This window comes from Myiozetetes cayanensis, unplaced genomic scaffold (assembly GCF_022539395.1).
Source record: "Myiozetetes cayanensis isolate MyiCay16 unplaced genomic scaffold, myiCay2020 scf21, whole genome shotgun sequence".
NCBI classification, from domain to species: domain Eukaryota; kingdom Metazoa; phylum Chordata; class Aves; order Passeriformes; family Tyrannidae; genus Myiozetetes; species Myiozetetes cayanensis.
Window position 1 is genome coordinate 10,437,667 of NW_026087423.1, and position 26,485 is coordinate 10,464,151.

The following is a 26,485-nucleotide window of genomic DNA, read 5'->3' on the forward strand; positions in this document are numbered from 1 at the left end:
CTGGCCTTTGAAGATTTCTCCATATTGTAGGTCCTCCCTTTAAATTTATACCAAGAAGAGACACGTTCTGCTCTTTACCACGCGGCCCACAGGGCAGGGGTTTTGCACAGTCTGCTCTGTATCCATCAAGGGTAGAAGATGCTTATTTTAAATCAAATGCATGGTATTGCCTCTAAAGCAAAATGTCACAAATAGGTTATTAGCTCAGAGGAGCCTGGTGTAAACAGGCTTCCCTCCTCCTCCCCCCTCACTTGGAGGCCTTGTCTGTCCACGGAGAACAAGACTGTGCATTAGTTTTCAGAGTGAGCAGCTCAGCATTTACAGCATCTCTAAAACTACTCTTGTTCTCTTCTTTTTTTTTTTTTGAATGAGAATCTCCAGCAAACAAACACAACTGCCTGCTTGGGTTACAGCATGTGACCTTCATTACAGCTGGCCATGAATGGAGTTCATACTTGGCTAAACAGCTTTAGCAAACTGAAATGCAGACAGGTTTAAATGGACTTATAAAAGGAGAGAAAAAATAAATACATAGCAGTCCAAAAGCCCTACAGCTGACAGGAGTGTTAATACAGTACTTTGGGAATTCAGGGTGGCATTTGCTTTTTATTTCTTTGTTGAAAGCAAAAATGATCCCCATAAAGTTTTGGTTCTTGAATGTGCATGATGTAATGAATGGCGCTCACACCACTCTGCCTTAGCTGGCTGATGTTACCTGGGGAAACGTGGAGCCAAAAGGAATTGCAGGATAGGCATTGTAAACTGGTGAGTGTAGTAATAGTTTCCTTCTTCTTTTCAAGAATCTGAGTCTATTGCTTTGTTAACTAATGAAGGAGACAAAGCTGCAAAAGTGGAGGCAGCAGTGAATTTTATCTAACCCCTCTTTCAAAAGAAAGGTTTCCTTTGTTCCTGCCTGCCCAGAAGCCACAGGCATCTTTAATCATTGCTGAAATCCCGTTGTCTTGATCCAATAGCCGTGCTGGACCACAGGCATTACCGAAGCCAGATGTCTGACATCAGCAGTTACAACAGGGAGAAGGTATCCAGCTTTTTCCTTGCTCAGACACGATATGACCAGTCAGCCTGAGAGTTATTTCAAGAGCTGGATATGGAGTTTATCTTAGAGAAAGGAGCTGTATTTATGTGTGTGTGCACAAATATATATTGCATGTATGCTGTGCATGCACAAGTCCACGTTTCACTGTGACGATGCACACTATGGTTTTTACATGATGTATGTAAATAAGAATGAGCAAAGGGGTTTTTCTAACTCCAAAGCCTACATTGAATAGTACAGACCAAGCTGTGGTTGTGGTGTCCACCAGGAACTGACATTTACAGTCAGTAATGGAATTCCTATGGCTGAGAGACTTTTCTGATGAGGAAGGCTGCCTGAGAATGAGCAGCTGGGGTCCAGCACAGATGAGAGTGAGATCATATATGGATGTGCAGACAGGAGTGTTTGTGTGTTACCACAGGAGGGCAAGAGCCCTCCTGGCTGGGTGTGAGCACAGAATCACCACTGGTGACAGAGGGGACAGTGGCAGGGCAGGCCAGCTGAGGGCTGTGCTCAAAGCCGTGGGCTCACAGCCTCTCCAGCTCTGAGGGTGCCTCGGTCTCCTGGCATTTCACTGCCAACAGAGCCCTCAACGCTCCTGATTAAATCAGGAGCTTTCATTCAGCTGTAGCCCCATCCCCTGCTCTAGGCTCTGTCACCAGAGCTGATGTGGCTGCAAAGCCCAGCAGGGTGTGAGTGCACCCGATGCTGCCAGGAGGGAGTGGACAGCACACACGATATTGAGACATCTTTGGCCAGACACATCAGCCTCTCTGTCCTTTGAGGGCAGATAAAAACTCTCCTAATGCTTAATAACATAAATTTGGAGGAGATCTTATGTAAACATATTCAGTGAGCGCTCATTAATTTCCCTCAGGAGCCAGGCTGAATGAAGATGAGTTTCAAAGAAAGGGAGAAATTAAATTTATCGTTAAGGACTGCACAAGTTGGAAAGAATTGTAGGAGGCACTCTGTGTTTTTAGCTGTGCGAATTAGGGATCTGTGGCAGGGACGTGGGGGAGGAGGAAGGTTGGGAAGTTATATTAGGAAAGGATAAAAATAGTGCTTACAAAATGTATTGGAGGGCTCTATTGCATTGATTTGCAGGGAGCTCTGGCTGATTCTTGAGCAAAAGCACTTTGGGAGCACGACATGTTCAACCTCTTAGAAAGACGGTACGAGTCATTTGCTCTGTGCAGTTTTGTGGTGCTCAGCATAACAAACTGGCATCCATCATCATCATCTGCCTTTGCCAGTGACTTTAAGGACACCTGAGAAGCACCAGTAAGGTAGGACTCTGTTTTCTACCAGCTGTAGACAAGACACATTTGCTTTGCTGTACCTTCAGAGATGCACAGGCCAGCTTTGCCTCTGACATTAGTGCCCTCCATAAGTCCTTCTTGAAGAAGCACCAGACTGTTCCTCTGCTTTGTTTGTAAACTGGATCCAGGTTCTTGCAGGGGATCTTCATCCTTGATTTTTAGCTTCCGACTTTACTCCTTTTGTATAAACTTTGTCTTAGAAAGAAGAACTTGGTGTCGTTGGCTTCTACATCCTAATTCCAAAACTGGGATTGCCAGATGTGTTCTCCCAGACACTTTCCTCAGGCACAGATGGTGTGTTTTGGTTTGACCCTTTCTGGGCAGATTGTAGCAAGACATAAGAGCAAGTAAAAGAGACTTCAGAGAGGGACTTCTAAATCATCTTCTCTACCTTAAAACAATAAAACAGAATTAAAACCACATGTACATCATTCTTCTTCTGCATTTTCTCAGTATGATTTAGCATTCTGTCAGGTCTGCTTGTGTCCCTCGGGAAGATTCCTTCTTCTGGATCTCATTCTTCCTCTTGTAGCTTTGACTTTCCCATTCTCAGTACCAACACCACAGCCACTGGAGTGTTTTGTTCTTCCTGTCATTTCTTCCCCCACTCGCTTCTCTGTTGCACATCAACTGGGGAGAAGAGATTACAGAATGGCTGAAGTTGGGGGCTGGGGCTTGAGGACACCTTTCCTTTCCACTTCTACCCCTCAGCACCAGCAGCCATCCAACAGACCACCCAGTGGCTGCTACAGAGAGCTGGGATGCTCCAACAGGGTGTTTGAGTCAGGGCAGGATGTTGAGGGACAGCAATTTGGGGTTTGGGAGCAGCTGCTCACCCCGACATCCACTGGCCTTTGCTCTGTTAGCAGCAGCAGCAGCAGGCTGGGCATGTTAAAAACAGCCCTGAGAGGTGCTGTGGCCACAACAACTCCAGTGCTCCAACCATCCCTTTTAATTAATCCCTGGGAAAGAAGGTGTTTAAGCAGATCGGTTTCCGCTCGGTTTCTGTCCCGCTGCTGTTCTGGAATGATGAGTTCCTTTGTGCTCCGTGACAAAGAATTACTTGGAGGTTAAAGGTGACACTGAGTTCATTTCCCGAATGGGCCAGGCTGTCCCCCACCCCCTCAGCCTCATTTCTCAATTAATCTGCTCATAAATCCTCGCTGCATTTTTGAAATGGAGATGATTAGCAGGGTTGTAGCCAGGATATTGGGATATTCTGGTATGGTTTAAGTCACAGTTTGCATGCAGGCAACTCTTTAATACGTGCAAGTATTAAAAATGTGTGTGCATTACAGCTGTTGATGTTCCAAAGTCCTCCAAGGAGGAGGATGATGAAGTTAAGGATATGTGTCTGCTTTCATTCTTAAATTTAAGTTTCGTATAAATAGTAAATGTCTGTTTTTTTGAAGAAACAGTTAGAAAATACCTTTGGGGCTGGGACATTGCTGGTATAGCACGTAGTCACTTTTCTTTTATGGAACTTCAGTGATTTATACCAGCGGTGAAACTTTTCTAAGGGTGAAGTTCTGCAGCTGTGAAAGCTAATCCAAGTCACTACTTCCATGCTTGCTCTTTTTCTCCACAATTTAGATGTTTTACACCAAATTTGCGTAGATTCCTGGAGATGCCAGGTAGTGAGGTTGCAGAACTTAGTTACCACTTGGAAAAGTTGACAGACAAGAGTTTAATCTTGGAAGCATTTGCTGCCTTGTCCTGCCAAGGATATCATACATCACCAGTAAGACTCTCTTATCCTGTTACCTTCTGAGACTGTCTTGCTTTGATGCCTTCACCTGATCCACATGTAATGCCACTCCATGTTCCTTGCGCTGCCAGTTGGAATTATCTGTGATCTGCTGTGTTCTATCTCCCCAAAAAGCAAACCAGCACAACTGCCACGTGCTGTGACACTGCCTCAGACAGTCATCAACATCTTCTCTGTGTGTCTGGAACAGCGAAACGTCCATTGAGAGATTTGCTGCCGAGCTTGAGCTTTGCAGATTCTGGACCTAAATTAAGGCAAACAAAACGAGGGCTTCTGCAAGTGCTGGGTAAGATAGGATGATGGAAATAATTTTTGCTAATGACATTTTTCTTCCTCTGAAAAATAAAACTGCCTCAAGACCCTAAGACAGGAAGCTGAAAGGTTTATTGAAGGCAGTTGTGCAAAACTACCTCAAATCCAAGTCACGTACCTCTCATCTTTATCAGTGCTCTGGTGTAAATGTTCTCATTATGATGACAGGTCTAAGGAAAGTGCTGTTGAAGAAATGAAACTCCTCTCCAGGAGGGATTCTGCTCTGGAATTCCTGTTGCTGCAGGTTGGCTGGAATGGGATTGTTGGCTGTTTAGAGGAGCAAGTTTAAATTGGCCATCCTTTACAAAAATCATGCAGCTTCTGATATGTTTGTTATCACTCTGTGTGTAAAGGAGGTTTGGAAATTTAGTTACACTGCCTCAGTTCCCTACCTAGATGATGGGAAAAATTATTCCATCTGTTGTTTATGTAATGGCTGAGGTGGGATGACAGGTCTGGAAGGGGTTTATTTCACGGCAGAGTCCAGGACCCTGAGAATACAGGACCCTGAGACGTGAGTTGCCAGTTATGAACGTGACAAGATGTTTGCTAAAAGTGTATTGGACACCCCAGGGAAAGCCTGGTTCGGGTCTGATTGTAAGAAATCCTTTGTTTCATTTTCAGCCTTGGAATTACTCACTGCCAGGTTATACCTGGCTCTTTGAGTAATATCCTCTGTATTTGTGTGATGCAGAGCTCAGTGGAGGCTGGATCTCAGTGTGGGGCTTTTGGCAGTAATGTGATACCAAGTCCTGTTGTTTATGTTGCTGGTTGGCTTCGGTTTTAATTAGCACCTGTTTACAAGAAAAATTATTCTCCCGTTTTCTTTCTGGGTAGTAAGGGAGGGGGACACACATTGTAATTCATTTATTGAGTCCTCTGTGTCCTCTTTCTGCGCCTCGGCAGCTGAAAGCTTCATCCTCACAGGTCCGAGCTCTGTGGGCTTTGCACTCCTGGCTCTTGTTGATTTTCGTGGCAGCAAAGAGTGCTGAGCAAATTGCACCCTTCAGGCTCTAGCACCCTAATCTCTTTTTAAACAAGGGGCCTGTGCAAAGCAATTTAATGTCTAAACACAGCAGTGAGTGCCTATCAGCGTCTGACAAAGACTTAAACAGCGGAGGAAAGCACAGCACTATTAAAAACTGGAGAAAAAGAGACACAGGACAAGGAATTGATACATTGCCAAGGCCAGAGCTATTTGTTTCATATTTGTAACTTACATCTTACACGTCCCAACTTGTGTAATTTAAAAAAAAAAACCAAATCACCCAACTGTGGTATTTGAGTAACTGATCACTGTGGCGTTCTGGCCAAGGATTGAAATTTGTGGAGGGAGGGTGTGTTTGGTGAGGCATCTTGTGAGGCTAAATTTGGTACATCCCCTGCAGAGACCTGTCTTGCACGTAATTGTACTCATATGAAAATTAGGCCTCTTCAGGAGGATAGACAGTCCACGTCTCTGAAAAGGTACTGGTTTAATCAGAAAATCCTGACCATATTGTCTGCTTATTGCCCATTTTGTGACTTCCACTGGTCTATTTTTCCTTGCTCTAAAGACACACACACACAAAAAAAGGCAGACAGTATTTTACTTAGTCTTTTGTGTGATGAACTCAGTGTGTTTTTTAATCACAAGTCAATCAATCTGAATGATGGCTTCTCTCATTTCATCACTGGAGAAGGCAGGTTGCAGAGGTTTCCTGTGGCTACCATATGTTTTTGATGGAGCTGGGAATAAACTCTGGTGCCCTAAATCCTTCTCTTCTCTACAGCTATCAGACAGGATCAGCTTAAGTGTTATTTGCTTTGGACTTCTAGTGCTGACACAATGAATGAATGAATGCAGGATCCATGGAGTTCACCACAATGAGGCAAAGAGTGTTGGAACGAAAGGCCATCCTGTGACATTTTACCTGCTGCACGTTGCTCACGGGACTCTGACATTTGCAGCCTCTGGCCAGAGGAAGAAAACCTGAATGGTGTCTCTGCAGAAGTTTTTCCAAACCTTTTCCACTTAACAAAACGCTTTCATTAGGGAAATTTGAGTTCCAGGTATTTATCTTTGGTTCTGCACGGTAAAGTCGCTTAAATGGGTCAGGTGGCCTCGGCAGCACAGACAGTTGGGAATGTCAGCACCGGGAGAGGGAGTGATCCAGGAAATCTTCACTGACCTTTGCACGCACGCTGTTGTTTTACAGACTTCTAAGGTCATCAGCCAGTCTGAGAAAATCATTTACAGGTTTCAGTCCTGAATGTCAGACAGCCTTTGACTAACACATCTCATTTCTGTGAAGTGAGGGTGACAGAGAAGATAGGTCTGCAATAAAAGGATATTTTGGAATTTTGCAGACAAAGGGTGGGATGGACAGAGCTGCGGCTGTGGAAGATTGGAGGCAGTCACTGAAATACTGGAAATGCATTTCCAACGTGCAGTTCTCTGAAAGTTTTCACTGTGTTCCCAAAACAGACTTTAAAGATTCTCTTTTCTGTTTGTGGAAAGGCTGTTCCTCACAAGCAGCTATTTGTGGTTTATACACGTGTCTGTTGTGTTGGTAATCCTGAGGAAAATGGAACAACCTGACAGATGTTGGATAATGCTTTATAATGCAGAGGTCTAATCCTGGGTTCTAATCAATAAATACTGAAACAAGGAGTTTTACATGTAGTTAATGACATTACTATAGATGGTCTGAATATCTTTCCAAACATTCAGATTGTCCTTTAAAGTCTGGATAAGTTCTTGGCCTCTGTGCCTTCCACCCTGGCAATGAGCTCTATCATCTCATCACACACTCTATGAAATATTTTTTCATCCACTTTGAATTCCCATCATTTATTTTCAGTGACCGTCCCTTTGTTTCTGTTTTAAAGTGCAGAAGTTCCTGTTGTACCTTTGTTTACTCCTTGTTTTAGGTGCTTTTTTATTCCTGACAGTTCTGAAATGCCAGTGTTTTGCATCTGCTGGAGAAGAACGGGGGAAGTGTTCGCTTTCTATACTAAATCCACAATTGTCTGTTGAGATTTAGTGAAGATTTGGGCTGTGGTAACATACAAAGGACAAATTCATTAAGGATAGGCTCTCAAAATGTGAGAGAAACCCATTTAATAGAATATTATTGCAGTTTTTCATTTAACAATATACCGAATGAAATGAGTTAATCTGTCCCATTGAAATAAAATAGGAAATTTGTTCACAGTAACTGATTATAGTGTCTCCTGACAATCTTTGTTATGTGGTTTAATTGAACTCTGATCTAGGCTTAATAAAATTCTGTCTACATTTAGGCTTAAAACATGTCTGGTTGGTTACCAAAAGTCTGTGCTCCCATGTATGTGAATAGGAATTTACCATCTCATGTCAATCAGTGAAACACTGCAGTTAAAACTTATCCTTGGACTTTGACTTTCAGTTTAATGAAACCTGGATTCTGAAAAGAACAGATAAAGTAATTTTGTCAGCAATCATTTATTTGATGAAATTGCCATCACTGTGTTCACAGAATATTTGAGAACAGGCTGCAATTTCCCCTCAAATGTTTGCTCTGTGGATTTCCTTTGCCAGATTTGTTTCCAGAGTTTATTTTTAACTTCACAAATTGGTCATCATAAGCATTTGACACTTGACATTGACTGTGTGCAATTAGTCAGAGAGTCCCTCTGTTCTCTCAGAGGATGAGAAAGCAGCATGTGAGGGGCAGACATGGGAAATACAAAATGTGGTCTCTGCAGTTACCCTGTCATGTGGTTTTCCAAATGATTTTTTGAATGGTTTTGGAACTGTAGTTTTTAAGTCAGAAAGGAGTGTGAGGCTCCAGTTATCCCTGTATTTAAACAGTAACTTGTGATGAGAAAAATGTACCTTTCAGGAGGGAATCCAGTTTTGATGAAAAGACGTCATTGCTCCCTTTGTTGCAATATTTAATCAACTTCACAGTCAAAAATATGAAAAATATATTTGAGCTTGTTTGGTTTAAGATTTCCACTCAGCCTTTCCAACAGCATAATACCCTTTTCTAGATGTTAAGGGAAAGGGACTGGGAGGGGATGAGAGTACAGCTAAGGTCATTCTGAGGTCTAAATGAATGTATTTGCTGAGCTCTAGTTCTAAGCAAAATATTGATACAGAGACTTTGTACACTGTGAAGTCACTAAATGTGGTGCTGGCATGGAAAATTAAGGGAAAATGCACCAGAAAACATAGCTTTTGACATTTTGTGGTGAAGGAAACATCTGTGCTGATTTAAGTGCATCTTTCCTACTTTTATTCTTTCCCTGTATTCCATATTTCCCACGCTGGAATACGTGATTTGCTGTGTGAGAGCAGGGCAGGTTTGTAGTGGAAGGTGGAGTCACAGAAGAGAATTCAAGGATGGGGACTCTTGTGAGAGGATGGTTTGTATAACACAGTAGGGTCAGTCTCTGGGTGCAGGGGCAGGTGGGAATGGTGTCTGTGTAAGGAGCAGGGATGACCTTTACAGCATTTGCAGGATCTTAGGTGGCACTGGTGCTGTAAATAATATTAGATGGTTTTTTTTCTTAAAATGCTGCTTGCGTGGAACTTGAACAAAAAATTGAAATCCATGTGGTAGCAGCATTCAGTGATGGTCACATTTAGGAATGGAGGAACAAGGCAGTGGGCAGAGCTGTTACAAAAGGAAGGAGAAGATCATGCCCTAAAAGTTAAGAATTCCTGGTGGGAGCTTCAGCTGTGCTGCTGTGCTGGGGTAACAGGAGAACACAGAGGGACAGAAATCTGTTTACCACTCTTCCTCTGGTTTGTTTCCTGGAAGGAGTGATTACAAATGTGCCTTTGAGGGCCATACAAGGTGCAGAGAAAGCTTCTCACATTACTCCTTGTTTGCATGGGCAGATGTCTTCTGCTCCTCACTGACTTTCTCTGGCTCGGAGCCTTCTGGCTGAGGGGACAGGCAGATGGTTGCCTTGAAGGCTCAGTGGCTCATCAAACATCAGGCAGTGAAGATACACGGCCACTGGCCAGTAATCTCCCACCCCCAATCTAAACCCTTAATTCCCAGTCCAAAAGAAAGTCGTTTCAAACCCAACTCATAAAAGAACGGCTTAAAAATATTAAGCTTCTGTGACTGTTCCAGTGAATGCAGCACCCAGGGCTCCAGCTCCCACGTGAAACACCCCCAAAGAAAATTCCTCTTACACTGGAATCCAAGAAATAATAATACAGATCAGAATTCAGTGTTTCACATCCCATGAACTCACTGGGTTGTAGGAATTTGAGCTGGTCTGTCACACTGGAGCCAGTGATGTGCTTAACAGATGCCTCTTTGGGTTCAGATGAAGTGCTGCAGGAGCATATGATGCCAGAAGAAGGATTAAAAAGTCACCAGGCTGTTACACAGAAGAAGTAATTACTTCTAAGCCTTCCCTTTTGTTCTTGGCTAATACTCGCTTTGTTTGATGGTTCGTAACCTTTTCCAAGCAGGGCTTCATCCCTGGGTGAGTTGTAACTGCTGTCTGATAATGCAGAAGGGGAAAGCACTGCCTGCTTGTAAGTCAGCTCTGCTGTACTCAGAGTTAGTTTTCAGCACAGAAATGGTGTTTCTGCATGTCCTTGCTCGCCCTGCCCATATTGATTTCCATTTGAGTTTGTAAAAGCCCTCATGAGATGGATTTGGACCCAGCTGGAAGGCCAACAACACCTTTAAGGGTCAGGACTCTGGTTTTCTCAGGGTTTTTACACCTTTTGTCTAAACTGAGAGAGTTCAGCTTCCATGGTGGAAGTTGTATTTGTATAAATACGCCTGTAGCAGTTCTGTCACAGAGACCCAGTTCCATTTTACTGACATAGTTGTGCCACATTAGAGGCTGGACTGCCATGTGAATATTGAATATTGCTCTCAGAGCTGGTGCTGTCACTGAGAAGCACCACTGAGGTTAAAACAAGGTGTAAACTTGAACCTCTGCAAATCTGTTTCAGTGGTTGAGCAGAAAAAAAAGTTAAAAATGGAAAAATCTGTTCCAGAGCACCTGAAAGCACTGATAGGCATGGCTGCTTTATTTGAAATTATTTTTCGGGTAGACAAAGTAAACTTATGCTTAATGATTGTTTAAATAATAACTTGTGATTTGAAATTCAGAAAAAAACCCTTGGCATCTTGTTTAAATAGATTCTCTGATAAATTAAAGAACTGTGAGCTGATCAGGCATACCAAAATGTTCTCTGGAAACATTGGTAATTAATTATACCAGGACATGAAGGTTATTGGGTAGAGATGAGAAGAACAGAAAAAAAATCCCTTAAATGACGGCCTGCAGTTGCTGATGCGCATGGTTGGGATTCTAAAAATAAAATGGACAATTTTAACTACCAGTTTTATCAGTAAAAGGCTTAAAGTGCTTAAATAAATTGTCTGAAGTACAGCCATCACTGTAGAAATACAGGAATCCATTATGTGTGGTCTGAAAGTGGGTGGAAATCTTTAGACTACAACAGAAAAAAAAAAAAAAGAGAAGCCTTTTTAAACTTTTTGCTGTCAGTCTGACCACGTGGGTTTTGCTGTTTGTATCCAGCTTATTAAAGCAGAAGTTGCATGACTTTCTCTTCGTATTGGGCTGAGTCCTGCATACTTCATTTGTGTGATAAACCCAGGATAAATGGAGTGCCTGCAAAAATGAGCCCACTGTCTGTCTGAGCCTAATGTGCTACAGCAAAAGTCCTGGGAACTGCAGAAAAACAGCTGCTTAGTCTCAGGCACAGATCCTGACCAACAGCTCTTTGAAAGCACAGGACTTGTCTCTGCAGCCTGCTGAGTTTATCGCTGTTTTTGTGGCTCTGCTGAAACCAGAAGTATTCCCTCAGTAGCAGTGGGGTAATATCCAGAGTATCCAGAGTATCCCTGCTCATGGAAACACTTCAGCAAACTGTACCTGTGTGCTGAAGTCAATCCACTTCACCCCTTTTATGTCCTTCCTTTAAGCAGAGCTTGCTGCCCTCTAATAATAATACAGGGCTCTTGGCCTGAGACACCTGACAAAGAAATTCTGGTGAGTCACCGAGTCAAATTCAGTAGCCAGACTGGCTGCTAAGCAGCTGAATTCTTGTCTGGCAAACCAGGGGTTTTTTAAAAGAGTGGTGGTATCTGCCAGGCAAAAATGTCAATGATTGCCCTTGGCAAAGGGCTGCGGGAAGGTGACAAATCCCAGCAGGCTCATCCAGGGCAGCTGAGGGGTTTTAGAGAGGAAACTCCTGCAGCAGTAATCCAAGTTCTTGTTCTGCTTCTGGATCAGAAGAACATGTAGGTTTTCCTGTTTCCTCGAAAGGTCCATGGTCCAAAGTGGATCTTTTTTGCATTCCTTATTAAAGGGTTGTAGCCCTTTGGGATGGAACCCCAGCAGATTAATGTTTTGGTTCAGGTAAGGGGAAATCAATCAGCTCAGGAGGTGGCATTTGTAAGTTCTTTTTCAGCAGAATCAAAATGTGTGCCGGGGGTTACAGACTTGCAGGATTGTAACAGTGTGCTAAACTGATCTTGCTTTGTAAATGTGATTCTGCTTGACAGGGAGGGTGTTGTGCTGGTAATTCACTACTTCTTTTTCTATTTTTACCTTTTTTTTTTCTTTTTTTTTCCCCCCCAGTTTTTGTCCAGTCATGGCAGTTTGCTCATTTATGAGAACTAATCCTACCAGCCAGTGGTGGTGCATGAATTAAACATGAGCGAACACATCTTAATTCCTTATTTCAAATTTACGGCTGCCGTCCTCCGAGAGCTCTGATTTCTCCCTCCTCCATGTTTGTCTCTTCCCTTTTTTTCCCTAATTACCTGACACCTGCCTTGCAAAGCCATTCCCTTTCCCTGCACCAAGCAGTGCCAGCACACTGGCATGTGCACACTCCACAGGATTGCAGCAGGGTTGTCTGTCAGCAGCAGTCATTTGGTGTCATGACAGATATTGATTATTTACTTCTTACTTGAAAACATTTAATTAAATTTGACTGTGTAATTAGCCTGCCAGCCAGCCAGACATGCCAGGACAGCAGATATGATCTGCAGAAATCCTGAGGTGCAGCCCTTTGTGAGGAAGCTGGTGAGAGAGTGTCTCTGTAGGGCGTTTTGGAGATCAACATGTATTTTAACTGTTCTCCACTGTTACCTACCCTAATTTACATAATAAATTTTACCTTTCAACAGTAACTGCTCTTAACCTTTTTAATAGGAAAATAACATTCAGGTCAAAAGGGATCTGATATTCAGCTGAAACTTGAGATTGGCCAGTATGTTCAAATTTCTCTCTGTGTGCATCTTATATATTAGCACTTGTTGAAATATTCCTAGCCTGTGGTGTGCACCTGCATTGAAATAACTTAGAAAGCTGAGGTAGTGTCGATATTAAATTATAGAGGTGTAGATAGACCACAGTGCCAGAAACAGTAATACAAGAGTAAGGTTTCTTGAGCGAAAGGGGGAGAGGAAGGGGGTTTGTCATTCTTTAGAAGAGAAGTTTCTGTCTCTGCCCATAGAACAGAAACTCTCTTGGATCTCCTGGCCAGCGTTCCTGCAGGGATGGTGCTCAGCAGTCCTGGGGGGCTGTGGGTCAGTGGACTGCACTGAGGTACCCAGTGCCTCCTGAACCCTGTCACAGAACAGGGCAGGAGGGAAGTTCCTAAGTGGGTGGAAAGTTCAGAAGGGGGTGGTGTCACCAGAAGAGAGTGGGGAAGGTGAACACCTGGGTGTTGTGCTAAATGTCCCTGTGAACCTCTGAGCAGATTTGATGTAACTCGATCCCCTTTTCTTTTGTCAGTGACAGAGTGTCGAGGGGTCTTGGACAATAATCAGAGATTTTCTTCGTTGCCAACGTACCTACCTGTGAGCTATCGGATCTCCAACGCCGAGACGTCTTTCTTTCTCAAGGAAGCCAACCAGGACTTCATGAGAAATTCCAGTTTGCAATCCAGGGTGGAATCATTCTTCCCATACAAAGCCAAGAGACCGCCTGTACTAAACGCCAGCTACGGCCCCTTCTCCGTTGAACAAGCCGTGCCCCAGGAGCTCATGTTGACCCCCAGCTCCTTTGGATCTGCCAACAAGTTTACTTACAACTGGAAGCTTCAGGCCTACATCATGAGCAACAAAATTTACCCGAGCAAGCCCAAGGTGCAGGTGCTGTTCTACATCGTGGGCAGGGACTGGGATGACTACAGCACCACGGAGCGCCTGCCCTGCCTGCGGGTGTTCGCCTTCCGGGAGACGCGGGAAGTCCGAGGCAGCTGCAGGCTCAAAGGGGACCTGGGGCTGTGCGTGGCAGAGCTGGAGCTCCTGCCCAGCTGGTTCAACCCCCCCACGGTCGTCACGGGCCGTAAAAAGCCACCGGATCAGTTCGAGGGGAGCCCTGTGGAGCTTTACTACACCATCCAGCCGGGGGATGAGAAGGGAGAGTGCACCCCTGAGGATATAAGGAAGGGAAACGCCATCCGGCCGGGGAAGGATGGCATGGATGAAACCGTGTCCCACCTGCAGAGGATCGGATCTGTCAGCCTCTATCGAGGCCAGGAGACCTCCCAGCTAACGGAGCTGCGGCTGGACGGTAACATTGTTGTCTGGTTGCCCTCAAAGCCGGTCAAACAAGGGGAGGTCGTGAACGTTTACGTGACAATTGCCAACAACTCCACGGTGGATCAGTTCGTACTCAGGTACAGTAGGTTGTTTCTGCGCCTTTCTAACGTGGTGGCACACAAAGGTGATGGGGACAGGTGTTGAATCTTAGCCACTTGGAAGTTTGAAGGTTGCTCCACGTCACTGAAATATATTATTTTCCTCTTTGCGTGGATTTCCTGATGGGTTGATAGTCTCCATCACCAGGAAGCTTTTAACGTGCCCACTGTGCCATTTACCCCAGGCCCACAGTGTGCAACAAGGTGTACAAAACACAGCAGTTTGCTGCTTTTGTGGGGCCCTCTCTGTGCCGTGGCAGCCTCTGAGACATCAGAAAAGTTCTCTGCTTTACAGAGCTTTTAAAATCAGGTTTTTATTGCACGGGCATGGAGTTTAAATGCAGAAAAACTTCAATTACCTGCTTTTCTGTAAGTGCTCTGGCAGAACTTGCCTCTCCCACACACAGAGTGGTTTTGTTGTGAGAGCTCTTCAGGGAGGGGTTTAACTGTCTCTACTTGCAGTTAAGTAGCGTTTTCCTTTGCCAAAACATCTACCCTTTAAAATAAAGCCCAATGTGTTTGATATTGCTGCTGGCTGTAAGGGACTGTTAGAAGTGAGTGCCATTATTTTTGGACAGGAGTGGGAACACAAGAACAGCCTTACTGGGTCAGATCACTTTCCTTTTATTTTCTTCTTTAGCAGTTTCCCTGCCGATCAGATGAAAATCCTTTGAGGATGACAAAGACTGGGAAACTTGTTAATCACTGAAATATTTGATGTATCTTTTTTCTCCTTGTTACCAGGCTTTAAATTCAGTGGAAATTTCCACGGTGATAAGCAACAATTGCTCTTTAAAGCCTCAGGGAATCAGAGTTTCCCAAAAGATTCTGCACATGAAAGTATTTATTTCTAAGGCTTATATGAATTAGATTAATACATAGTTGACAACTACCGAGGAGAATGGCCTTTAGAGCAGGAAGTGTCGCTTGGCAGATAAAAGGCTTTTATTTGAAAAAAGGGGGATTTTAGTCATCCCAGAACCGGTCTGGTGTTTGCAGCTTTGGTTAAATTGGCAAGATAATCTCCCAGACACCTGTTTACTGAGTGAAACCTCTGTGATAGAAGTATTTTCTGACGTTGTTGCTTATCTTTTATTGAAAATCCTTTTTCACAAAGTGGTAGAAACAGAATACTTTTCCACATAACAAGCACAGTAACGATGAAAAAAGAAATCCAAAGTCAGTGAACTGAGTGTTTGCTGAGTGGATGGGAGAGGGGACCACTCTTTGAAGGTCTGTGCCACACTCTTTATTTTATCTTTTTGAATGCTGAGTTGAAGAGAAACAAGGTTGTTGAATTCTGGGAATGCATTTCTTTGCTCAGAAATGAATGTGACTGCCTGGGCAAGGACATCATTTGCATGTTGAGAGATGCAAGAGATAGACATGATAATGTGGGACATCAGTAGTTGCCTGTGTGACTTGCTGTTATGGACAGAGTGGGCTGGCTTTGGTTTTGAGAACAGGTGACTGATTTATCTCATGTGAATAGTCCTAAATTTGTTGGTGGTTCTGTGTCCTGAAACACCCTTTTGGTGAAAAGATTTACATTTTTGCTTAACGTTACTTTGAACCAGACACAAGAACACGAGGCTGAAGAGACCAATTTTATTTTTTTTTTAGATGGCTTTTTCTTGTTTCCAGTGGGAGTGGGCAGGTGGTTGTTTTCTTGAGATGTAGTACAGGGCTGACTGACTTTCTGAGTGTGCTTCTTCCTCTCCATGGCCAAAGGCAAACAAAGCAATGTGAGATACTCTAAAGCAATCTTGGTTTTCAAAACTCTCTTGCAGGCGTGTTAGACCCTTGTATCTACCCAAGCTGGTGGTCTGTGCAGCTGCAAAGATGCCAGATCATAGAATCATGGGAAGCTTTGCTCAAGGTGTACAGGAGGTGCAGGAAAAGAAGTGGTTTGAACTGGTTTCCTGACACTGCAGTAGGAAGGGACAGCTGATCCCGCTGGCAAAAGCTGTGTGGGCCCATCCCACGAGTCATGAGCACTGTGGGGCTTGTTCTCTTGGCTGTGAAGGTTTCACCCATGGGTTTGGTGGTGGAGGGGAAGGCTGGCAAAGACCAGGTGGATCTTCCTGGTTCCGTGGCGGAAATCTGTTGCCTTCAAACCTCCAAGGTGTGAAAGAGGATGGAACTTGACCCAGGAACCTCTGAAGTGTCTGTGTCTTACAGATACAAAAGCCAAGTGACCAGAGCATCCAGGGAGTAGCAGTGCATATGCTGGGCCTGCCTGGGGGCTCCCTTAACCTTCTCCATGGCCATTTGCCTGGGTACAGAGAGCTGTGTACTCTCATCCTCTTGGGTTCCCAGCAGAGCAATCCCTACATCCTGTGACATGCACTCACATTTAATCATCCTAGAGAAAAACACACCACACATTATCCCCGGGGCACAGTGGGTTTGTTTATTTTCTGCTTCTTGTATATTATTCATTGAGGTATTGCAACATGCGGTGCTGAAGCAAACAGCATGTGATCATTGCTTGGGGGGTGGGAAATAATAGCTACAAATCTGCTCTGGCAAAAGGGAAGTAGACTGGTCTGAATGACCTCATAGCCACAAATCACTGCAATTGAAACCGTGTTCTTAAGTCGTGTCTTAATTCAGAATCCTGTTCCTGTATCTATAAATTTATCAGCCCAGGAACACCAGTAAAGTCAAAGAGAATGACTAATATGGCAGGGAGTGAAGGGGATTATGCTCAGTAGTTCATTAACGCAGTAGGGACGCTGTGTGGATAAACACAGGTCTTCCTTTCTTGCATGGAGTCAGCACAGGACTGTTGTGAAAGCAGCTCAGACAGTCCTGGCAGGTGAGAGCTCCTGTTCACAGCCCTGTTCCTGTCCTGCTGTGTCCCCTCTGGGGAGTCTTTACAGGTATGCCTTGTATGCAACAGAGAGAATGCAGACAGTTGGTCAGTCCTGCTCCTGAGGGATGTTGATTTCTTCTGATGGAAGGGGTTTCAGGTTTGCCTTTTATTGCCAACAGTGATGGGAATGGGAAAAGCATGATAGAAGAGCTCAAGAAATAGAGAAGGGGGAAGAAAATATTGCCCTGCTTTCCTACCATTGGTAAGGCCCTCAAAAGAGAGCTGAATTATATTTACTGCTGTCTGCACAGTAAGGAAAATTACTGTTACCTCTAGCAGTTGGTAAACTGTGACCAGAAGTAGCATCAGTACCGGACAGAAAGGCAAAAAACCCAGCAATATTTAAAATGAAGATGATTTAGGTCTCCTGTGTCCTTCCCAGAGCTGTTAAAATTGTTACCACTGGCTTGAGCAGAGCTACCATGATTGATTGTCTCCTCAGCAGTTGCTGTTGCACACACCCTTCTAATCCGAGTCATCATTTCGGTGTATTGTCTGTAAGGATTAGAAAGCAAAATCCTGGGGGCACGACCCTGCTCTTGAATGCTTTTATGAGCTGCCCTCACACCCAGCAGGCTACAAAAGAGGGAAGGAATCATAACCATGCTGAAAATAAGCTGTTCTTGCGGGGTTAACTTTCAGAAGGTGACACCTAACTGCGTGTGATTGTCGAGATACTTGAAGGTGAGGAGAAAGCTGAGCACTGGGGAGTGGGGGAGCTGAATGCATTAGGCAACTTTGAAAAGGTTGCCCTGTGTGTGCATTGCTGTGTTTGTGCTGTGGCTCTAAATACTTTCCCAGGTACACCACCATTAAAGGATCCTGCCATCTATTTTTCATGACGTGATCTGTCAGGGCACTGCACAGCACAGGGCTGAAGCCAAAGGTGTGGGAGTGCTAAGTGTTTCATGTCACTCTGCTGGGCAGCAGGTAATCTTTAACTCACTCCAGAAGGTGCTGAACCACCAGATAACCCGATTTACGGGAGGTATTGAGAAGGATAAGTAAAGAGAAAGGGGATGAAGTTGTTACAACCTGATTAGAGAAAAGAGGTGTAGCACAGTGATAATTTTTTCCCCCCTTCAGGCTTCTTACTGCAGATTTTGCAGTGTAGCTCCTTGCACCGGAAGGGATGGAGGTTGTAAGCAGTGCTACTGAATTACCTTTGTCCAGCAAACAAATCAACCCAAGACAATGGGTAATTAGTAGTAATAATAAATCTACAGATTGGCAGAAGGATAAAGGATAAGTGCAGTGAGGAAAGCTATTAAACCCATGAGCTGAGGCAGCTTTTACATGTCAGTTCCTAATGAGTATTGACAGCAGAGCCGTGTTGGTTGGTGCTGGGAACAGCTGAAGGCCTAGAGGAGGGTGCACAGAATAGCCACAGAAAAGGTAGTTATGGACATCACATCTCTGTACAACCTGCTTGTAAATCTCAGTATTTCAAAGACTGGATTTTGTGGCCATAAATAGCCATTTTGGAGGAATTAGATATGAAAAAGGGGGATCTCCAGCACTGACTCAGCCTGCTTTGTGTGGAAAACCTGTCTGAGCCTCCCTAGGGACTAAACCTCTCAGAGGGGCTTAGCCCTGTCCTCAGCTGCTCTACCTGCTGCATGCAAAAGAACCGAAAGTGGGAACATTTTCCAGCAGTTACTGTTTAATTTTAGACAGTGGCATTTTAATCTTGCCCTACGATGAAATAGCTTTTACCACCCTGAAATTTGCCTGTGCTTAACTGTCGGCTTATGAGTTTTTAACTCTGCAGTGCGGTGGCATCGTGGCAAACACCAGTGACATTGTAATCACTGACAGAAGCTGAAGGTGACCAAACATACCAGACCTAAACCACGACTAAGAATGCTCTATGTTTTGTGTTAACCCATAATTCAAGATGTGTTATCCCAAGTACCCACTTTCCCCAGTAGATGAAATGCTGTTTTTCAACTCTTAAATGAAGAGTGTGCTTTTTTTTTTATACTGCTTCATATTTAAAACCAACACAGGGTGAAATGAAGAGAGGCAGAATAGTTTTTGGTGCTTTTCTGGGTGTACATATGTGAGAAGAATTGCAACAAAACATTTTTCATTTCCTGTGCAGTTTTGCATCACTTCAATATTGAAAAGTGATGTTACTGCACAAAAGCATTTCAGGAGACATCTGAAAGGAGAGGAGTTTGATGCCTCAGAGCCCTCAGACTTGCTTCTGTTGTTTCCTTATTTCAAGGTACATTTTTAATTCAAAAAATGAGCTATTTTATGATATTGATGGGACCCATAAAGTCAGGTTGCTAGGCCAGAGTTGCTTTGCAGAAGCGTTCAGAGCTGTGATTCATGGCTTGAAGGGGTTTTATATATTTCATCAGGAAGGTTTATGTACTTCACAGTCTGGTGTTTAGCCTTACGAAACTTCAATTCTTATTGATTGTTTTTGTTTGTCTTATTTTTACTTCTGTAGAATGATGACTAACAATTAAGCTACAAATCTACGGTGGAGCAGGTTAATGAAAGAAAAAGTGCTCTTTGTTGTGCATTAATTAGGAGGTTAAGAGACTTGGATTCTGTTCCTACTCCTGTTCAGGACTCACTGTGTTACTTTAGACATATCATTCCATCCCTGTTTACACCTTCACCTTCCTGGTTTGCTTGTCTGTGCTGTTCACATTGCAGGGAGGATTTTGGGCCCTGCTCAGTGTGCACTTTGAGGATAGTTGAGTCTCTGCTCCCCGTGGGGAATCTCTGTATTACATAACACGAGCGACAGTAAATCATTCAGAAGTCGTTTCACTGTGGGGATTTAGGTTTTTTTTTGGGCAAGTACTGAGGCATAACAGCACTTTGCAGGTTGCTTTGTTAAGATTTGTCCTAAGTAAGTTCATAGCTGTGGTGGTATCAGTTTTTATATTCTGCTTCAGTAAGCAATGGGGACACTCTGCTGAAGCACTAATTGCCATTTACTAGAGAATGTGAAAGGCTAACAGTGAAAAGGTAAATATTTCCCAATATTTAAGCAGCATTTGGGATGTAAAAAATACTTCCTCAGAGAAGAGAATGCGTTAGTGCTATTTTGAGAGAGCAGCATCACACTCCAGGCAGTTTAATTTCATTAGCCCTTAGCAGGCACTTTTCATGGGCACTGGTGTCACACCACAGGCACCTGGATCCTCCAAGCAAATGACTCATTCTCAAAACTGCTAAGCTGGTGAGGATGTCCTTCAAACAGGGACTGAGAAAGGTGCTTCTCACCAGAAGGAGCAAAGGGGTGAAGAGCTCACTTGAGTCTGTGGCAGCAGTGAGTCAGGGTTCGGTGAAGTTTTAAAAGGAACTAATTATTAACTTGAAATCGAAGCCACCTAGAAAAGAGAAAGCAGGCACTCTTCCCCTGACTCTTTTTAAATGCCTTTAAAAATCGTGGTGCTTGAGAAACCTTTCTGAACAATTCTATTGATGTCTCCAAGGCAATGTACTCCTTAGTACATTGAGAATAAACTGTAGATTTATTTAGAAGGCTGATTCTGTGTTGCAAACTTTGTAAATCATTTGCTGATTAACCAGAACTGAGTCACTGGAGCACAGCTTTGCAACCAGTGAGCCAGGAGGAGACTTCAGACCCCAGGAGGATGAGAAGGAAGTTCAGTGGTGCTGAAGTCCATAGAGTGCTCAGCACTGAGAATCAGTCCCTTTTGAAAACATCCTTAACACATTCATCAGCTGCCTGTAAAGAGGAATTCCTATCATGAAGAAGTCTTACAAGAATTTACTAAAAATTGGTGGTGTAATACTTGCAGGGATGTTCTTTGCAGGTGTTTCCAAAGTCCTGTTTGAGCCAGGTCCAGGATTATCTCCACGTGAGTGCAGACAAACCTGAACTGTACATAAATATATATATATTTATAAATATAAAATACATTTGGACTTTTGCACTTCAGGCTTGTGTGTTTGAAAAGTTTCCCTAATATTTTGATTGGAAAAGTAGAAAGAATTGGTGGGGGGCTGTTATAGGGTCACATAAATGGAAGAGAATGAAATGATTGCATCATCAGCCAGCCAGAGCATTGATGGCTGGCGGTGCTGGAGCTGAGGGTGGGGTAAATTTTGGCAAAGGTTCATACATGCCGGAGTTTCAGAAGCTTCATGTTGAGGTATCCTATTAAAATTCCCTCTTGTAAGTAGTTTCCCTTCCTGCCAAACCAGTGAAGTCATTCCTGGCTTCTCCTCCAGCCGCGCAGCCGCTCGTGCTCCTGGTGCAAACCGGTGCCTCTGGCTCTTGTCCTGTTGGAATCGCCGCTCTGGGTGCCCGTTGTGTCCTGCCAACCCCTGTCAGAGGCTGCTTGGAGATGAGATGAGATGAGGCACTGCTACTTCCTTGGTGTTTAGACTGTTAGCCACTGGTGTGACTCGAGTTACAGCCATTAATTAAAGCCTTGGTTCTTTGCCTAATTAGGAATAATGGTGGCTCGTTATAAGATCACACCACGTAAACCCCAGTCCTCCCAAACCAGCAGCAGGGAGGGAGGTTTCATTCCCCTGGGAGTGGAGTTCAGTTGAACCAAGATAGTGTTTTCTGGCTGTCTGGAAAGGGCTGTGATCTGATGCGTCAGGGAATCCCCTGGGAATCCTCCGTGTGATTATCTGACAAGCTGCTGGGTACCAAGGCCCCTGGAAGCAGGAAAGTGTGTGAGCCTGTGTGTCTGAATGGAAATGAGTATCCCTGAGAAAAAGAGAGTGACAAGGCTTTAAAACCTTCTTGCATCTGTTAAAGATGTACAAGCAGTGGTGACTTGCTGAAATCATACTGGGAGGGACATCAGCACATCATAGCTCTGGGCTTGCAGGGAGGAGGAGTTGGGATGGGAGGATGAACGGGGAGTAATCCAAGAGTAGGTGTCTGGGCTAGGAGAGCTGTGATGGGTTTATCTGTATTGTTTTATCGGTGCTTGTGGGGCTCATTATTTAAGATGCAAACTCCCAGATTGATTGGGGTTTCTGTTTTGGCAGGCTGCTGCTCCTCACTCCTGGCAGCACACACACAAAGAACTCAAATTGTTTCTATGTTCTTACAGCAGTTTACAGTTAAAACTTCCCCAGAAGGCGTGAGGATGGTGGAAGTGCTGCTCTGCATGTAGGAGTTAATGTCTACACAACACTGAGCTTTCCTGTAAGCTCTAGAATGTTTGACTCCCAATTTTTGTCACTGTTTCCGTTGGGACCCCGTTGGGATGCTCTGTATTTCCTCGAAATCCCACCCTGCTCAGTATGTGCTGTGTCTTCAGGGAGGAGTGTGCTGCTGTGGATAGTATTCTCTTGAAAAGAAAGTTGCATTTCCGCAGATTTCTAGTGACACAGAAAAACTGATTAATTCATGGTTTAGATGAGACTGGGTTAAAAGAAAATTCAGCGCTTTTTTTGTTTGTTTGCCTGGTTCCTGGTGTGTTACAAAATGTCTCTATTAGCAAAGCTGCCAGGGGGTTAATTTGCACTAACAGCCTAATCATCTCCAGCAACATCATTTTAGGTTTTCATATTGCTGCTTAGATCAGCAAGACTAGAGAAAAGGAGATTTGAGAAACAGCTCATATCTGAGGAGAAAGGAAAAATGGGGGAAGCACTTCAGACAGAGCCCTCTGCATCCTCAGCTGTCAGGCTGCTTAAAAAAACCTCTTTTTCTTTCAGGCTCTGGCTCTGAGATGTAACCCTTCATTCCCAAAGTGCCACGAGGCTGAGCACGTTGTACAAGAGGCGCAGGCTCACTGAAGGGAATATCTGGTACTTCCCAGAATTCAGAGCTGGATTCCTCAATCCTCCTGATTAGTTGTTAGCCAGGACACATAAACAGTTGTGGGTCACGAATCACAACTTGGTTTTGCAGGTAAAAAAGAGTTCCTGACAGACCAGACCATAAAGTAATGCTTAGTCTTCCACTCACCCTGCAAGTGCTGGGGAAGGCAGTTCAGCCCTGCAGGTGATCCCTGAGGCACAAATGTGCTGTTGCTGACCTGCCTGAGGAGATTCCTGATTTGGCACACTGGACATTTGTGGATCCTATTTCGAGGACACTAAATTTTCCTGTGGATTGCATGGCTGCCTGCTCAGGACTCTCAGCTTTACTGTAGCTTTTAAGAAATTAGGTGCTGTGATGGTAATTGCTGGAGTCACTGAGTCACTCGTGCCTGGTCTCAGCAGGTTGTACAAACACCACCGGTAGCAACAAAAATATTTTTGTGCTTGAGGTTATGTACAGCTTAGAAAAAGCCCTGCTTGCATGGAAGGGAAACACCAGCCCAGAGTAGGAGCCTGTCACTTAGGAATGTACCCAAATTTAGTCCTGTCAAAAGTAATGAGAATATTCACAGGCTTTAGGCTACTTTTTATTCCTCTGGATTTAAGACATCCAGGAGAGGCCACGTTAGCAACAGCTTCTGATTTTTCTCTTCCCTAGCAGCCTGGTTACAGTTTTCCAGTAGAAAGGAATGACCTAACCAATTTTTTTTGGTAGGTACTTAGTCTCTGTTGGTCGTGTGATGATGATTGTGGACAGTGTACACTTACATGTGTTGTAATATTGGGTTTTTGAGACAGAAGATGGTAAAAGGATGGTGTTAAAGTTATAATTGGTTTGTCAACTCAGTGCATTGTGAATGAGACAGAGCTGGTCCAAGCAGAGGCTCAGGGCAAACACAAGAAGGAGCAGATGGAGAGTCATACAATCTCATAGGTAACATCATGGCAGCATTCAAGGAAGTGACTTGGATCCTTGCCACTGAACTTTGGTTTATTGCTGGGGACTGTTGTGCTCCTGATGGCATGAGAAAGTGGGGATTCCAGACCTAAGGGGCTCAGCTTTGCAGCAGAGTCTCTGAAGGGAGGTACCAGCAGCCCTGTGTGTGGATTGGATGCATTAGGGTCTGACCTGGGGGACATTGAGCTTCAAAGCAACTCCCCAGGGACTTTCCTGGTGAAGTGTCAGGATCTCAAATTAAGCTGTTCAAAGCCCTAGAAAGGATATTGCAAGCAGCAGTCTAGCCAGGACAGAAACACATGAAGATGATGTGTAATCTCCATTTTCCGGGCTCTAGGGTGCTGCTTAAGAATGTTTCTCTTATCTGTCTGAGACAATGCTACTGTAATTAGCACTGGGCAGAAATATTGACAGGGCTGAGTGAAGATTTTATCAGCTGGCTGTAGACAGTGACAGCTGGTTAATGTTAATATTTTCTGCAAGATCTTTGAAGAAATCCTGAAGAGTTGTTCAGAAATTAATATGCCTCATCCCTCTTTGTGTTGCTAAAGTGTGGCTGTGCTGTCATTCTTTAATTTCCACAGCATCTCAGGTGATGGGTGCTTTGTCCATTGCTATGGTAACCGCGGTTTTATTTCATGCTCAAAGTAAACATTGACATAAACCCCGCTGTAAGGTGCTCCTTTTATTCATGGTGTGCACCTAATGGATGCCGTAGCTGTGCAAATATGTCATGATTGTTGTGGATGGAGAGCAATAAACTCAAAGTCCAGTGCCCTGCTGCAGAACTGCCTTCACCTTTCAGCACAGGCACAATTTTATGTCAGCCACTTCAACTCTGTTTTCACTCCTCCCCGTGTTTAATTAGATTTCAGATACTTCAGGGTGGAAACAGTCCCTGAGTGTGTGTCAGTGAGTGCTTAAGGGAAATGGGATCTAATAGCAGATGAGGCATGCGAACTTTGTTTTTGCTCTTAAACAGCTCCATTTGGAAGTGGAATTGATCCCATGAACTCTTGGCAGCTGTTCAAAATCCCTCCCAACCTTTTTTCTGAACACTAATGATGGGAGTAGCTGTTCTTTTCCTGTGTTGCTACTTCTATTTGGTTGCCTTTAAAAGCCCCAAATGTCTCATGAAAGGCTGTGCAAAGCTGCAGTAGCCTCAGTCCCCTCCACGAGGCTCTGCTACCCAGCTCCCTTCAGGATTGCTGTTCCTCAGGACACGTGTGGAGTGATGCAGATGCAGGATGAAGTGTTACCGGTTCCTCCCTCCCAGTACAGTGGGGATTTGCTCAGGGTCCTCACACCCCCGTGACACCCGGGGACAGCTGTTGGGTCTGGCCCTTCCTGAAAGAAAAATGCTGTTGGAAAAAAAATCTGTCTGCAAGTGTTTTCTAGGGTTCTCCCTGCTCCCTGTCACAATTAGCTGATAAATGTGGCAATTATGTTTTCATTTCAGAGTAAAGAATTTAAGAAAATGAAATGAAACAATCTAAATTTTTATCTACAAGAAGAGGCTCGCATGTTCTGTATTATATCCTGCACGATTTTAGAGTCACTCAGATGGAACCTCATTAAACATCTTTACAGCCCTCTTAGGTTCATCTCTATTAACTACTACAGGGCTTTCCCGTGAGGGAATGACTCTGTACCGGCTTGCACTGAAATCAAGCCCAGTTTACTCTGATAGACCCTCTGCAAGGAGGGCAGGGTTTGCAGGATTGAAACTGTGAGCCCCAGACCTGCACGTGGCTCTGTGTGCTCTGGCCAGAGCTAAACACCTGCAAGAACTGTTCCAATCGAGATTGTACTTTAGAAAATGCTGTTCAGTCCTGCAGATGGGAATGGCTGGGGGCTGCAGTGAATATTGCTAAAATTTTGATGTGATGATACTTTCCTACTTCTGCAGTTATTTCAAGAAGAAGAATCACACAGTTAGCTATGTTTTAAATACTATTGAACATTCTGGTTTGGGGATACTGCTCCTTTCTTCCATGTTAGTAAAACTGAGTCAGGGCTGGATCTGGCTGGATGTGAGAGCAGTTCCTGGGAACGGGTACATGATCAAGAACCTCTTGTTCCAGGCAGCTCTGATTGTTCAGAAAGGCAATGATTGTCCCGTTGTGTTGCGTAATTATATCCTCCTCCACATAGCCCACTGCTGTTCCTTTCTATTATGTGTTTTTATTTAACTCCTGGCTATTTAGGGAGGAAATTTAACAGCTTCGTGGCAAAAGCTGGTGAATGTCCACGAAACCTTCTCTGCACAAAAAAAAAGGATAAGGAATGTTACTTTGTTAATGGTTTAAACGGTGCTTGAGGGGCCTCCTGGACTATATTGTGCTATATTTGCCTTTTCACCAAATACTCGACTGATTCAGAGTCAGAAACATGAAAAAAGGGGGGGAAAATGCAAGAGGATTGTAGTAATTGAGTCTTTACAAACACAAGAAAATTAGTCAGTTGTATTGAAACTCTCAATTGCCAGTCTGAAGTGCACTCGAGTGTTTGTTTAATGGATAACTGGTTTTACATTTTATTTTTCGTTTCCTTAAATATAAAAAGGAAAGAAAAACGAGAAACACAAATTGAGTTTAACTCAACCTGAGCGTGTTCCTATGATGTGAAGAAAATAAAATAAAAAAAAAGGCAAGGTATTTTCTGTTTTCTATTAGAGCTTCATCATTCAGAGCAGAAAAGAGCCATGTGTGGGAATTCATT

The 26,485-nt window shown here is 43.9% G+C and overlaps 1 protein-coding gene across 1 annotated transcript in view; it reads left to right on the top strand.

The window, feature by feature from the left end:
* TMEM132C (transmembrane protein 132C) overlaps positions 1-26,485 on the top strand; it is a 193,379-nt gene that overhangs the window by 43,784 nt on the left and 123,110 nt on the right. The window contains exon 2 of the mRNA XM_050318745.1: positions 13,235-14,123. Coding sequence (XP_050174702.1) covers positions 13,235-14,123 — 889 coding nt within the window. The remainder of the gene's footprint in view (positions 1-13,234; positions 14,124-26,485) is intronic.